The sequence below is a fragment of the Aulostomus chinensis genome, chromosome 21, assembly GCF_037954235.1.
Source record: "Aulostomus chinensis isolate RoL2024-O1b breed Wild chromosome 21, RoL_Achi_v1.0, whole genome shotgun sequence".
Taxonomy (NCBI): domain Eukaryota; kingdom Metazoa; phylum Chordata; class Actinopteri; order Syngnathiformes; family Aulostomidae; genus Aulostomus; species Aulostomus chinensis.
The window spans coordinates 8,873,459-8,888,871 of NC_141340.1; the positions used below are offsets into that span (position 1 = coordinate 8,873,459).

The 15,413-nt window shown below is 40.2% G+C and overlaps 2 protein-coding genes across 4 annotated transcripts in view; both read right to left on the minus strand.

The window, feature by feature from the left end:
* Positions 1–1,972: 1,972 nt before the first annotated feature.
* slc22a13b (solute carrier family 22 member 13b) lies at positions 1,973–6,882 on the minus strand. 2 transcript variants are annotated; one of them, XM_086191274.1, is made up of 10 exons: positions 6,458–6,880; positions 5,562–5,665; positions 4,999–5,153; positions 4,372–4,543; positions 4,167–4,287; positions 3,999–4,093; positions 3,705–3,919; positions 3,046–3,154; positions 2,743–2,937; positions 1,973–2,661 (listed from the first exon to the last, which is right to left on the minus strand). In XM_086191274.1, exons 1-10 carry the CDS (start codon positions 6,830–6,832, stop codon positions 2,580–2,582), a joined length of 1,623 nt encoding a protein of 540 aa, XP_086047400.1. In that variant the 5' UTR covers positions 6,833–6,880; the 3' UTR covers positions 1,973–2,579. The 2 variants fall into 2 exon arrangements, with proteins under 2 accessions (XP_086047400.1, XP_086047401.1); XM_086191275.1 differs by lacking the exon at positions 1,973–2,661 and having other exon boundaries at positions 2,801–2,937; positions 3,041–3,154; positions 6,458–6,882.
* Positions 6,883–8,029: 1,147 nt separating this feature from the next.
* oxsr1b (oxidative stress responsive kinase 1b) overlaps positions 8,030–15,413 on the minus strand; it is a 43,515-nt gene continuing 36,131 nt past the window's right edge. For both annotated transcript variants that reach the window (XM_086192143.1, XM_086192144.1), the window contains 5 exons: positions 15,318–15,367; positions 15,142–15,194; positions 14,676–14,744; positions 14,386–14,450; positions 8,030–12,934 (listed from right to left, as the gene is read on the minus strand). In XM_086192143.1, coding sequence (XP_086048269.1) covers positions 12,860–12,934; positions 14,386–14,450; positions 14,676–14,744; positions 15,142–15,194; positions 15,318–15,367 — 312 coding nt within the window. In that variant the 3' untranslated portion in view covers positions 8,030–12,859. The remainder of the gene's footprint in view (positions 12,935–14,385; positions 14,451–14,675; positions 14,745–15,141; positions 15,195–15,317; positions 15,368–15,413) is intronic.

The window sequence follows — 15,413 nt, forward strand, 5'->3', positions numbered from 1 at the left end:
TTGAGGACAATCATTTAAATAAACAGAGGTAACCTGATAAGTATAATCAGCAAAGCAACAGCAACAGTCAAGAGCAAAGTGTATAATTCCCCGAGGTAATACATCATTATCATACAATGAAAAAAAATGTTTTCTTCATGTGAAAACAAGTGCTGCCTATGTCAGTTTTATTCTATACAGATGTGTACAGGTAGCAGGTAACCTACCTCTCAGTAACAGTGCTCAAAGTAATACTTCACCCAAAAAGTTGTTTTTGCCTTTGAAAGTACTCACAAGTAGATGTCCTGAACTCCCAGTCACATACAGTACATTCATTCAGCTTGAAGCTAAAATGGTGACTGAAGGATAACAACAGCAAACCACCACCACCACTCCCCCCCCCCCCCCCCCCCCCCCCAAAAAAAAAGTTAATTTAAAAACTCTGAAGCACATTGCTAGATATAATTCACTTCTTTATCTGGCCATGTGCTCTGTAACCCACACTTTGATTTGTGCTAAAAACAAACTACTATCTCTTTCAGTTCAGTGCAGTTTTGCTGTTGCTTTCGTTAGCTGCAAGTCACTATTAGCTGCAAGCTAAATGTTGCTGGCTCTTTCTGGTGTCACAAAGAAGTGATGCAGGAGGGAAACAACGCTTCTGTCAGCTCAAGATATGCATTTGTGAGTAGTTGAAGGCAAGGTGCACATTTCAGCTAAAGTGCTGCTGCTAAACATTAGCAATCTGCTTCTCTCTTCAACACTGCTATAAATAAAATGAATGAAACTTCAAAAAAATAAATAATTATTTCCTCCCAAATACTTTAAGTCCAGAAAGTCTTTTCCTCTAATTTTACATGCATGTAGCGGAGGACTGCTGTCAGAACGTCAATGGAAGCGATAGTTTAATGTTAGCAAACCATTTCAGTGCAGGCCTCAGGTGCTGCTTGACATCAGCCTCACCTGTGCAGGTATCACAGTATCTTCTCCACAGCAAAACATGTAGCATTTACGTTGCCTTCTCCTCAGCTCAACTCCAGCAAGTACTCACTGACCTAGCAACAAATGCCAATAGGAGACATACGACCCACAATGCAACACTCTGTTGATCTCCTGGTTTTCTACTGTAACTGACCAATTGTGCTCATTTGTAGCATGTTCAACTATGCACCTTTATATGGGGAATTCTACTGCATATTTCACTACCAACAACTGTTTCGGAGAAAAGGGAACTATGACGAAGGTTTTGGATATTCCCAGCACAAGAGCCGATGGCTTTTTAAGAACACCGGGGCCCTGAAGTCCTGTGAATCTGAGGCATGAGAATCTTCCTGGAACAAGGTGAGTACGAATGGACGTTCTGTCGCGTGCAGCAAACAGAATCTTGTCATTTTCCCGAACAAAAACAATGTTCTCCTCTTGTTCTCAGTTGATGTGATGGTGACTGGGAGAACACCCTGAAGCTGCATGGGAGGCGCTGTAGAGTCGTCAGAACTGTCCACTTTAAATATCTGATTGGTAACAAAAGATAGTGTGTAAATATAATATTTGCAAGATCTGGGAATATTTTCTTAATCTACCTATCCATCTATATCTATATCTATATAGATATAGATATTTTTTTAACTGAGATTAAAAAGAAATGGAATCAAGCTTTCGTTGTTTTGCAGAAAATTATTCAATAATCTTAAAATAAACTGCATTACATAGAGAACAAACTTAAATATGCATTCCGCTTCTTCATGACTTGATTTGGGGCTGAACACGGCTCTGTCTATACAGTAGGACACTTATAGTCCTGAACTCAATCAATCACTTCTCCCTCCTGACTGCTGATTGTACTGTTTTAATCCCCCATCATGGTGTTTGAACTGTATCATTTCTAACTGATCAGCTTTATTTTAATTCATCAGTTGTGCTCATTTCGTGTAATACGGTTTCAGCTTTTCAACAGAGGAATTAAAAAAAAACTTAACACGAAAATGTTTCAGTGGCAATACAGTTTATTTTGTTAAGATGATCGCTGTCATGTTTTTCAAGTGCAGGTAAGGATAAGAAACACAAATGTACAGTAACAAAGGAAGGTGGAGTCGAATTCAGCCATCCAGCGCATCAACGACTCTGCTGCCTGATAATGAGAGATCCTTCATGTGAAAAGGGCATTTTTACCTGATAATATAATGAAACACTTACAGTATTTTTCACTAACAGTATATTTTAAAAATATTTTTACTGTTTTTGATATGAAGTCTTTTTAAATTTTTGGGCAAAATCAGACCGCGCCGCCACTTTTGGTCCGCGGGCCACACTTTAGGCAGCCGTGAGATAAACAAAAGAGTGTGAACCAAATATACACGGATGGTATCAAACTCATATTTACAAATCATGCTTATCAGGACACCAAGGTGACTTGAGTTAAAAAACAAAAACAAACAACATATATATATATATATATATACATCAAAAACACTCAGAATCTTAATGTATGAAAATGATTTACTTACTAAAATAAATTGGTAAGTAAAAGAAGATTGTTTTGAATCTTTGCATGAGAGCAACTACTTCCTAATCCTGATACCAAAAACTGCGAATGTCCATCAAAACTACAACTTTGTGCCTTTCACCGGTTGTTGGTCTTTCTCGAGGGACTTCCGCGGATCCTCAACCGTTCCGGTCTCAGGTTTTCTGCAAATAAAAACCGAGATGAACGTTAAACGGGATGCAACTGTTTTCTAGTAGCCAAAGAAAGTAATCAAAGAAACTCACGGGAGATCGGCGTGGTCCTGAAGTTCAGTGTTGTGCGTCTCTGGCAGTAGCAAACAGAGACACCCGGCGGCGATGGGTATGGTGCCGTACATCACCATGGGGATGGTGTGGTGGTAGACATCCAGGAGTCTGATGAGTGGAGCCAGGATGCCCGCCACGCGAGCACACATGGAGTTCAGACCCACCCCATTCTGCCTGCAAGTACGGCCCAATCATCAATCCAGGTTTTTTTTTTTTTTTAATCATTATCACTATTTTTAAGTGATCTATTATTCTCTATAGCTTTCCAATCACCTACCTTACCTTAGAATGGTAGGATAGAGTTCTGCTGTGTAAACATAGACGATAGAGAAACAACCAGTGGCGGCAAACTTCCCCAGTACAGCGACGACTGTTACCGCTACAGGAAGCTCTGGCGAGTAAAGAACGGAAAAGCATCGCTCTTTCGTCATCACAGCTGGGTAAAAATTCACAGCGATGCTAAGTAAACGCTAAATTAGCTGTCATTTACGGAGGGAGTTTCATGTTAACTTTACGGGTTTCAGATGAAGGATGGATAGAATAGAGAATATTACTTGAGGCAATGGTTCCTAACCTGGGTTCTCCTTAGGGGGGCGCCAGAGAGGAGTGCCTTATGTGCTCTGAGGTGCCACTGCTTTCAGTTTTATACTTTAAATTGTCAACTTAGAAAGATTTTTTTTTTAAATACTTACTGGAAAATGTAAGTAGGTCATGCAGCAATAATTTTCTTGAGTATAAGTAGGGAGGGAGCTCCAAAAAAACAACAACAAAGCGACTGATGTTTTAAAGGGATACATGTGCCTTACAATAAGGCTCACAAAGTGGTTCATTTGATGCTTATTTGCTCCTCTTACATATAACTAAGCATTCTTAGATGCAGCCTTAAGATAAAGTTTTACCCAGTTGGATCGATCTGGCTGTAAAACCAAAGAGTAAACTACCTTCTGGAATCGCAAGGATCACAAGGCAAGCGGCTCCTCCGAACGTGAGCATCCCTGCTTGACATTTTCTCCTCCCAAAGTGCTGTATGAGGACCAAAGTACCCAGGCGTGCAGGAAGTTCTACTACACCAAAGATGAACTGTGTGAGGTAGATATCCAGACCGAAATTACCGACACTCAGGCTCAGCCCGTAGTACATCAGACTGGTTCCAAACCTGTTCGGAGACGGGAAGGAATATGTTCATTAGCACATCAGAAGGCCTGTGAGGGAACAAAGAGGGAGTCACGACTCACCAGACGAAGCTCATGATAACGGCACGTTTCCTCAGATATGATATCCTGAAGATATCCAGCATGCTCCCTCTTTTGGATGTTCCCTCAACCTCCAGCTGAACAATATATAGTAGACAGAAACTCGTTTGAGAAACTGATGATTCCTGAGGCAAAAATGTTGCAGCTCACCTTGTCCAGCAGATCTTCTGGAACCTCCCTCCCGTTCACCTTTGCTGCCCTCCGGATTGCCTTTATGGCCTCCTTTTTCCTGCCCTGAGTAATCTGCCAGCGTGCCGACTCTGGGAGGATCCTAGAGGTCCAGGAAATTGTTTTTGTATTGTTTTTTTTTTTAACGATTAAAATTTTGAGGAAAGTAGCGTGAAAAGCTGCTGACCAGTAAAATATTCCCACAACAGGAAGAAGCGGGCCGAAGAGCACCATCTGCAGGACCCTCCAGTTACGGATCAAATAGGCAACACCGGATAAGATCATCAATCCGATGGGGAAGAAAGAGTGGCAGATGATGGTGCAGAAAGCAAACTTGGTAGAATCGCTCCACTCCCCACCTTTAAAGCCGCAAAACACACGGAGATGGCATCATTTCTACCGTTACCCTGCGCGTTTGCAGGATTACCTAAAAACCATTAGGCCGATTTACACCATATATGGTGGAGGGGTGTAACAGGAAGAACCCATTACATTTTTTTTAATCGTTGAATTTCTCGCATCGATTCCCTCACTTTGCAGCCCTCCAATGTTATTTATAAAATCAAAATTAGTCACTTTACCTAAGATCAGCTGCAAATTTTAAAAATAAAAATGCACATGACATATTACACACTCCTGCAAAATTGTTCGCCTATTTTTAGTTTTTTAAGTTTGTGTTTTGTGGTTTAAAGTCATAAGATACATAATTTAAAAATGTCACTTTGGTGCCCCCCAGTGGTTGTACCAAAAAAAAGGCAGTGCAGCTGTTTATCATTCCATTTTTTTAGTGTTTTGCTGGGAAAACTGTACCTACCTATCACAAATCCATTAGCAACAATTCCTGAAATCGAGATGCCGCCTAGAAACTTGAGAACCATGTAAACGTAGACGTTGGGTGAGAAAGCCGAACCGACTCCGAACAAGAACAGGAGAAGGAGAGAAAGAAGGACAACAAAACGCCGGCCAAACCTAAAAGACAGAAGAAAAAAAAACATGTCTGTATGGATCTAAAGAGAAATTTCCAAATATTTTCTTTAAAGAAAAAAATCGGCAGGCTATATCGTGTGTGATGTTTTCTTTGAGTCTTATTAGCGAAGTCAAATTATAAGCAATCCACGGGGAATTTTGTTTATTCATTGCACAATGCACACGGGACTAATAAAAGGTGCTGCAGGTTTAGATTAACACGGAATAAAATTGAATTCAAAATAATGTAAAAAGCAGTCTTTTTTTTTTTAGCCTCGCCATCTAATTGTTTAATTTCTAAAGATGCTTTTCAACCTGCCAAAATAAAAATAAGCCACTCCCCCCACACACACACAAAAAAAGAGTAAACTACTGGGTATAATGATGGCAGGAGTGATATAATATTTCTACCTGTCGGCCATCTGGCCCAGGACCAGGGCTCCGACCAGCAGACCAGCCATGTAGACGGCCTGAGACGCCTCAATGAAACTGCTCCTGTCACACACCAGGCTGAACTGAGGGACCAAAAGACAGGGAGCAAATTTCAAAAAAACAAATTCATTCTTTTTGCAGCGTGTGTATGAGAGAAAGTTACTGATTAGGTATCCAGGTTTTCTGATCTTGCTGCTGAAGCAATGCGAACGCAAGACATGTTAATCATTTGCCGTGATATTTGGAGACCATAAATCTCTCAATATTATTGGAACTGGTCATTGTTCTTAAAGACACAGTGTGTAATTTCTTCCACTCGGAGTCTGTTTCATCAAAACAATAATAAACGCTGTAGTTTGATGATGTCACGAAGTAGCATTGGATTATGGGAGTTATCATTGTCGAATGACCGATGAATCAGATGCAGGCAGAGAACATGTTGTCAAATAAAATGTTTAAATATTATTTTGTTTGACTGGAATAGCAATGATGCTAACTTTCTAACTGACTTTTCACTGAACCACAACCTGTGAAGCGGAATGACACGGAGAACAGAGTGCAGCAGGGATGGTGTACATTTGTCAACCAACCAAGAAGTTAGCATCCTTATGGGTTCCTTCAGCTAAAAGCCAATGGGATTTATACTGGGTTCTCGCTATCATCTCCATAAGCTACGTGTTTTCAGACACATATATGTTTCTAAGTTCATGTGTTCATATGTACTGACATTTTTCTGCCTTAAAATAAAAACAAATGTTAAATAAAATATCATAAATATATGTGAACCGCAGACTTTGTTTCAGACATTGACTGTTCACTTGGGCAAGCAAAATTTTAAAAAAGTAGAACACATTAAGTGAAATAGTAAGTCTCACCTCTGTCACAATACTGGAAGCATCTTTTGGAGCATCAAAATAAGATCCGTTGATGCACGCCGTTGTGGCGTTAATCCCATAAGCTTCAATAATCTCGAGATCCAAATCCACAGGCTTGAACATTTTACAGCTTTCAAACTGTCCATCTTTGTTCAGCGGCAGGGTGAGACGTTTTTGCCTTTCTTGTGTCAGGTTGGGCCCTCGGTCCAAGATCCAGTCGGTGTTACAGTGATGTGGGAAGTTCATCCCTGTGAACACCTGGCCAATCACATCGAAGGCAACAAATACGCTGGAGATACATAGGATAGCCACTAAACGTTTCTGAAACAAACCAAACGCTCCTATCTCCTTCAGGATCTCTGCGAAGCTGCTCATGCTGGAGTCTTCACGTCCTCTGAGAGCGAGTGTCTGCCTTTACGCAATAACTGCACAAGAGTCTACTTAACTCTCATCATGTAAGTTAATGTTTAACTGACACTCACTGTCTTTTATGAGCCAAACACAGGACCAAAAAATTGGAAGGTAACATGTCAGGTTGCATGAAGCTGCACGTTACCAAGATCTTTCCTCACCAACACACAATAAAGGCATAAAGATTAAAAAAAATCAGGCGCTATTCAAAGCAACTCTCCTCATTTATTGCCAGTATAAAAAAACCTGAGTTAACTTTTGCCTACAGCATCACTGGAGTGCAAAACATAACATTTTCTTGTCAGTTTCCTTCATTAATGTATAAAAAGAGAGGAGGAGACATGTCTGTCAACTGTCCTACTGACGCTCTTGTAGCAAGCACAAAATTTAAGGTATTGTTTCAAGAATTTCCCATTTTCTCCTTGCCAAACTTTTCAAGTAATGTGATCCAAAAGTAAAAGTGTTTTCATACCAGTGGTTCTTTTTTTGACTGTTTAAAAGCAGAACATAAATAAAAAATCCTCATTCCACGCTGAAATTCTATAGGCAGTGATGGTTTTATTTTGTTTTTTTTTATAAAATAATACCTGACTGTACCCTTAAATTTCTCCCTTACGTCCTGAAGTTATGAAAATCTCCACCAAACAAACTTGAAATGTCAATCAAATCGCGGGAACAAGTCATATTTAATCAAATGAATCAAAGCGCGACAACTTGCTCATTGCATCATGTCATCCCCATCTAGTCACACTTTTAAAAATGCATAGCATCTCATGGGTAAAAATTAATCATTTGTGGGAGTATGTTATACCAAAATTTGTATTTTTTCCTTTTCTCTATGGCCACTGCGGGACGAAATGGTACTCAATCTGTGTGAGTGTCTCCATGTGGACAAATGCTTCAACATACCTTTACAGAGGGGATGGAAGGGGACGTACTCAGCCGCTTTGTTTGGAGGACGTGTTGGTTGTCCAAGCTCGGGCACCAAGACAACAAATTCACACAGAAAATTATACTTCAGATAAGGGCACTTGATTGACAGCGAGTTAAATATCATAGATCATCAGACTTGGATCCCAAAAGCACAGTTACATCCCATTTTTCTCTGCCAGGCTCCACTTGAACTGCATGTAATGCTGTATTATAAAGCACACAGAGGAGGCTGATATGCTCATTCTTTATTGATTAAAAATGTTCAAGAGAAACATGCTTTCAACTGCAAAAACGAACCAAAACAGAGCAACTGAAAGAATGCTGAGACTGGGGAGAAAAAAAAGAAAAGAAAGAAAAACAAGTTGAGAATCAAATATATTACAGCCTTGATGAGTTATCGCCTGGACTAAAGTGTTTTGTTGCCGGGCATCTGTTGGGTTGCTACAGCCGTGATGAACTACTTGTAAGCAGGACAGAAGAGACGGATGTGGTGAAGGATAAAGGATGAGAACAAATCCATTAGTTCTTCAACTCTGTTAAAAGCCAGGCTCAATCTACGCACACAACAAACACACACACACACACACACACACACTTTTCTCATACACACATATCCTGTTCGGGTCTGCTGTCAGTTGCAAACCTCACCAGGAGAATGGCACCAAATACTGCAGTTCAGTAACATGAGGATGCCAGCTGTTGCTTCTCCTTTGAGGAGAAACACGGTCAAAACATCTTCATTTCAGGTAAAATATCTTCACTTGTAACAAAAGCAAAGACTGTGATGACACTATGATTGAATAAAGTACTAATAAAGTTAGTCATGTTGAATAGAGCAGCGTAGGGATGAGTTTTCAAACCCAGAAGTTAGCATTGTTTAACATCTGTTTCCCTCATCTTTAAGTCAGTGAGTTATTATGAATTAGTTTGATTAAAAGCTGAAAAATAATTAAAAAATTTCCATCCATCCATCCATTTTCTACCACTTATTCAGTCAAGGGTTGCAGGGGGGCTGGAGCCTATCCCTACGGGCGAGAGGCGGGGTTCACTCTGGACAGGTCAACAGTTCATCACAGGGCCGACACATATAGACAGATCACCATTCGCTCTCACATTCATACCTACGGTCAATTTAGAGTATCAATCAGCCTCGTCCCCTCCTGATGTCTTTGGACTGTGGGAGGAAGCTGGAGTACCAGAGAGAACCCACGCAGGAACAGGGAGAACATGGAGACTCCACACAGAAAGACCCCATGCTGGAGCCGGGGCCTGAACCAGGAACCTTCTTGCTGTGAGGAGACAGTGCTGACCACTGCACCACCATGCCGCTAATTAATATTTTCATTCATACATTCATTGTCTTCCGCTTATTCCTTTCTATTAAGGGTCGCAGGGGGGCTGGAGCCTATCCCAGCGTCTACGGGCGAGAGGCGGGGTTCACCCTGGACAGGTCGCCAGTCCATCGCAGGGCCAACATACAGAAACGAACAGCTATTCACACTCACATTCATACCTACAGCCAATTTAGAGTGTCCAATTAGCCTCGTCCCCTCTTGATGTCTTTGGACTGTGGGAGGAAGCTGGAGTACCAGAGAGAACCCACACAGGAACAGGGAGAACATGCAAACTCCACACAGAAAGATCCCGTGCCCGAGCCTGGACTCAAACCCGGAACCTTCTTGCTGTGAGGCCACAGTGCTGACCACTGCACCCCCGTGCAGCCCTTAATTAACATTTTGTTCAACAAAATAAAAACATGTCATTTCATACCACACCTGTCAATTTTGAAGCATCTATCTGTGAGAAAAACAGCTACAGCTAACTTGTGGCTAAACAGGACTACAAACGTCATCAAAGCAGAAGAAGCATTAAGCTTGATGGTAACATGCATCCACTGCGTCATTTGCACCTACCATAACGTTAGCTTTGCATGGCTAACAATCTCATTCTCGCTTCTAAATTAATCAAAGTGGTGTTTGTGAAGACTGTCTTGCTTAACAATTTCTAAAATGTTACAACTACAATCCAAAATAACAAATCCCACTGTTTTTAGTTAAGGGAACCCATGGAGATGCTAACTTTCAGATTAGTTTCCGTCAGCCCTGCCGTGCTCCATTTAAGGCTAGCATTAAATTTAACATGTTTAAAATCAAAATTCAAATATTTCTTAGCATTTTATCTGCAACCAAACAATTCATATCATTTAATATGGCATCTGGAGGGTTGGGACATAATCACTCCATTAATTGAAAACAGTAAAATATGTGTAATCATTATCCTTCAAGTTAAAGTTTTAAATGAATCTTGGGCTGCCATCGGCACCAACAGAAGGATCGTAGCAGGTCATTAATGCACATTAACATCCAGGGGGTGGTTTAATAAAGAATTCTGGTTGTTTTGATCTGGACAGAAATACATTTCTGATTGTTCTGAATGTCTACACTCATAGCTTAGCCAAATCCTCCTTTTAATTCCTTAGAATGTTTGACTAAGTAGATGAATGACTTCAGATGTACAATAAATTTTGTAAACAGCCTCCACTGGTAACCGCAGGAGATAAACTTGCTGCTATCGAGTGCGAAATCTGGAGAATTTCAAGATGGACAGGCGCTATGCAGTGCTTCAGGAACCCTCGGGAAATATATATATATTCGAAGGCAAAAAGTGAATTTTTCTAGGGGTGAAGGGAAATAAGCATCATACACAACACACAATTACAGTATGTCCTGCAAAACAACTAAATTCAAATTTGCAGAGTTGTCATCTTCCTTCACAACCCACATTCGTGTCAAAGGACAGAAAAATAAAAGGCCAAGAGTGAAACACCTGGTATAAAAACAAATCAAAGCCATCTGTCATTATTTACACACGAGTTAAATCAAGTACTTATTTTTCATCTACATAAACAAATATGCATTTTAATTTTAAGAATTTGAAAGACCAATTTAAAACAAACTAAATACCAACAGACACAACTGTTTGTAAAATGTAGTTTCAGTTACTGTAAAACCTTTTACTACAAACATTCATATTTAATTAGACAAGTTAGGAGGGGAAAAAGAGAAATTTAGTTTTCTTCTGGTTTCATGCTTCATCAGTTTGGATTTTTGACCAAATTATCTAATTTGTTATAATTATAATTGTCATTATCTAAAAAAATTAATTACCCTGCAGATTAGGGTAAAATGATATTCATCATTAGCCTGCACTTCAACTTGAGTACTTTGGTTGAAATTTTTGCAGGCCAATCCTTCATAGTAATAACCTGTGATACGGCTCATTTGTAGCCCGTTAGCTTGTGTTTTTGCTCACATGCTGTTCACATATCCAGAATATGTAGCAAAAGTTGAATTTATCAACTTACTCGAGGCAAATAGCTGGCTAAAAATAAATGGAAGGAGGAGCTCTATAAACTGGGGCACACTTAACTCCAGGGGTACGCACAGTAATATCAAATGGTATGCAAAAATGATTAAAAAAAAAAAAACTAGTTTTGTCCACCTGTATTCTGCAGTACCCTCTTCCACTTCTGATATGAACTTGCCTCAATATGGATTAATGGCTTTTAGCTCCACACTTGGGCTGCATGATTTCAGCTAAATGTGATTTTTTTTTTCTCCTGAAGCATTGAGATCATTTGATTCTGGCCTTTTTTTTTTGTGACAAAAACAATTATTGCACTCATTACAAAAAAGAAAAAAGCTCCTGAGATGCTTAATATTTAGCTTTGAACAGACGGAATAAGATATGTCAAAGTGCTTGTTTGGTGACAGTAAGAGTAGGAGAGGGTAAACTGTTTTTATTTCGAAATGAGATGACACTGATTATTTTACTATTTATTGTGCAGTCCTCCTCCACACCCATGGGTGTGGGTCAGGGGACACAGTAAAACAGCTTAGGGATCCCCACTGTGGAAAACCATCTGCTGTGAGGCTCTGGTACTGTGTCTGACAGAGCGAGCATGCTAGCAGTGCTAGCTAGCTGCTGGTGGTGCTAGCACCATATGTGAAGGGGGTGGGGGGGTGCACAGCGGGAAGTTGAATTTTTCACAGGGTGGAGGATTTAAGAAAAGTCTGAGAGGCACTGTCACAGGAAGTGAATGGAGTGTATTTATGGATTTACAGGCCCCGAATGTCTGCATGTGGAAATGAGGCATTTAGCCTGATGTACGCTAGCTTGTACATCTGCTTTATATGGCTCCCATGTTCGAAATACACTATTTCACTTACTGACATTTTCCCTAATTACAGTAAAGAAAACAGAAGCCGAATGCACCAAATGTATTTGGATCCACAGCGAGGACATTTTAGTTTGCTGTTAACCGTTACTGTACTTGATATTCCTGCCGTTATAGACAAGAACGCTACAGACAGTGCAGTCATGCGTCAACAGATGGATTAACGCCGTTTCAATCCACCTGTTGATTCCAGCAAATCTGAAGAACTTCCTTGATCTTAACGGACTGTTAGGGAGTGTGGGAAAACCTCAGGTGGAGTGAAAATTTGGTTCTAGTTCTCTGTCGACTTGCTCAGCAGCAGCCCCTTCTCGATCAGGAGTTAAGTGAAAAGTTTGACGTAACTAACTGAAACTACATTTGTACATTTCAGACAACATAATGCTCCATGTGGTAGCTGGGACTCTCCCCCAGGATGTGCATTCAGTAGTTCTGATGAATATAAGGCATTGTTATACTTCTCAGGATTCAAGGGTGTTAGTTCAGATTGTGCAAATGCATCATGTATTTAAAACAAAAAAAAAAGAGAAAAAGAAGACAGAATGAGGGAGAGCAGAATGATAAATCAAACTGTTTAAAGTAGATACCCTTCTACGTGTACACTGTAAACTTTTCTGGAGTGATTCTTATACTGTACTTCAACCGACCACCGAATTCAACCAGGTGGTATTGGATAATCCTATGGGTGACACACCTGTATTGTTTTCTTTGGCAGTAGTGGTTTTCTTTACAGCCATAGAAAGAAAAAGAAATGCGTTAATCTTTTTTTTTTTTTTTTTCCAATTTTCACATTTTTTAGGCAAGTCACGGTCCCAGGTAGAAGTTTAACTAATGCTGAGTTGAGCAAAACCCATCAATTTGACGTCATCTGGAATTTCAGATCCTTCAATTCCAGAAGCCTGCAGAGACAGAAATAAACTTTGTTTGAGCAAAAACAAATGATCATATATTTAGTATATAAGTCTCCATTGAATCAGTCGGAGCCGGTATGATGTGTGAGAGTTACAAATATAACAGATTACAATAAATAGAACATTTAATCAAATATAAGTTCTGTATATTCCTCTACTTACATGGCTAAATGATCGTTTTATGAACATCTCACATCCATCTCCTTCAGAATGCTTTTTCAGCTGTTTCCGTCATTTTATACATGATTGCACGATTGCAACACTGCACCATGATATTTGTACGGTTCTACTACGACAGCTAAGCCTTTTGTCTTTGTTCCAATTTCACCTGTTGGTGGCGTTACCAACATCAGCTTGCGGCTCTCGCATGGAATTTCATAAGAGAACTGCACATTTTCCTACATTGCTGGATGCGTTTCGTGAGAATATACAGGAGGCATTAGCAGAAAACTGACACACTTTCCTAAGGTTCCATAGAAACATCACCGCTTTGTCCTTCCAGACTCTTGGACAGAAATGTAACCATACAAAAAAATGAAAAGAAGGGATTTTTTTTTTTTTTTCTGTTCAGACATCAAACAATGAAACATTTACAGGTGATGATGTTGACAACTGTATTCTTGTTTATCCCCAGTCATTAAAACTTGAGTTACATAACGAGCAACTACAGCAACAACATGAGCGTGTGAGCGATGTTTAGGGACAGACTAAAACTGATTCTTTAAAGTCTTTTGAAAGTGAAACTAAAAACCGCTTCATTTAGGGAAAAGGCCAAAACCGCGAGGGGACAGTGAGTCAAGAACATGGCGTTAATTTAACCAATGCAGGTGTGGAACACTGCAGGGGGGCGAGTGGCGTTTGATTGACCTTGTAAATTCGGAGGGTTTAGCTGTCTACCAGAAACGCTTCCCCGGGGGGGGAGTCATTCTTCTGAAATGAAACATCTGTCTGAAATAGAGTCAGGAAGGTCTGGTGACACAACAACAATTGTGACAAAGTCCATTAGCGAAGGTAAGAGTAGTTCAGAGTCACTGAACGGAAGGTTCTCCTTCAGGACACGGGTTCAAATTCTAACTAGAATTTCTGACTTGGCCTTTGACCGTCAAAACCTCACCAGTTCATCCTCCGGTCCAAGTGAACCAAACGTGTAGAAATCAAACTCAAGAGTTTACAACAAGAATGGAACAAGGTGGACGATCACGTGCCTCCACGCTGGCGTTACGCTGACGAACGCTATCATTACAATTAAATGACTAAATATGTGTGCCTACAACTTACCTCGTCATATTAGCCAGCACCGGTGGATATTTAACTCTACGTTCTACTTCATAATGTACATCAACCTCGATTCCGCTCAGGTCCCGGGGAGAAGTTGGATTTTTAAAGCAAAGAACGGCAGGAACTCTGAACCAGTTTACAGATGAAGGTTTAGCACTCACCAGTTTGAAAGTGACATTTTTATTGGCTTGAGGCTCATCAACTATTTTCTGCAAATTTGCAGCAACTGAAAAGAAAAATAATGTTTCAGTCCGATGAAAAACAAAAGACAAAAAAAAAAAAAACTGTGGCTGTGTTGTATTTGTGTTCAGACAGAGAGAGTGAGAGAGAGAGAGAGAGAGAGAGAGAAATGTGTATATTACAGAAATGTGATGTCAGTTGTTTGATTTGTAATTCTTCAGGCGACTCTTCTGAGGAGAAGAAGAGTGTGTGGGACGATTTTATCACTGACCTATTACTAAATCTCTCCCGTCTACCAGGCCTGCTGACACCAGCTCTTGGGACACGCCATCTGCTGTGTCTGGAAAAAAAAAGGAACAGACTGTAACAGGTTTTTTTTTGGTGTGTGTGTGTGTGTGTGTGTGTGTGTGTAGGGGGGGTTACAAAGCAAATATGAACAAAAGTGCAACTGTGGTTTAATAATTTGTAAAACTTCTTTCAAGTTCAATAGTTCACAGTTAGTTTGAGCAAAACGCACACACAGCTGAAGAAAGACGTGTGATGAAAGAGCGTTAAAGCACTGTTGTTGTTTGACGGGGTTGAAAAGCCCTGCAGTCGAAATACTTCAGATTGGAGCTGAAGCATCAAATGAACATGAATATTGAGATATAAAGTGTCAGCTTCTATTACTGAATATATGATGTGTCCTGATGCTCAGGACAGGCTCAGGAGAGAGAGAGAGAGAGAATTCCGCGTACCTCTCCCTGGCATAAATTCAAAACGGATGTCGTTTAGCTCTTTCTTCGAATTTCTGGAGAGATGAGAAGAGAAATTGAGGGATGAAAAATACAAACTCACACACTGACAAGAAAGCAATTAGAAATGGATGAATCTTAAACTTGGAGCGAAACAGATTTGACTGGTAAAAACGTACCTTAACCTTAAAACCAAACTAATGGGAGCCTTCATATTGGCAGCCGGAGCCTATAAAAACACAGATGGAGACATTTAATCTGAGATTAGAGATTGA

Coding starts and splice junctions, on each gene's coding strand:
- slc22a13b (XM_086191274.1), bottom strand. CDS start 6,832: ATGAGCAGCTTCGCAGAGATCCTGAAGGAGATAGGAGCGTTTGGTTTG. Junction 5,154..5,561: donor CTGGGCCAGATGGCCGACAG/GTAGAAATATTA, acceptor TCTGTCTTTTAG/GTTTGGCCGGCGTTTTGTTG. Junction 4,544..4,998: donor TGCTAATGGATTTGTGATAG/GTAGGTACAGTT, acceptor GCGGCTTTAAAG/GTGGGGAGTGGAGCGATTCT.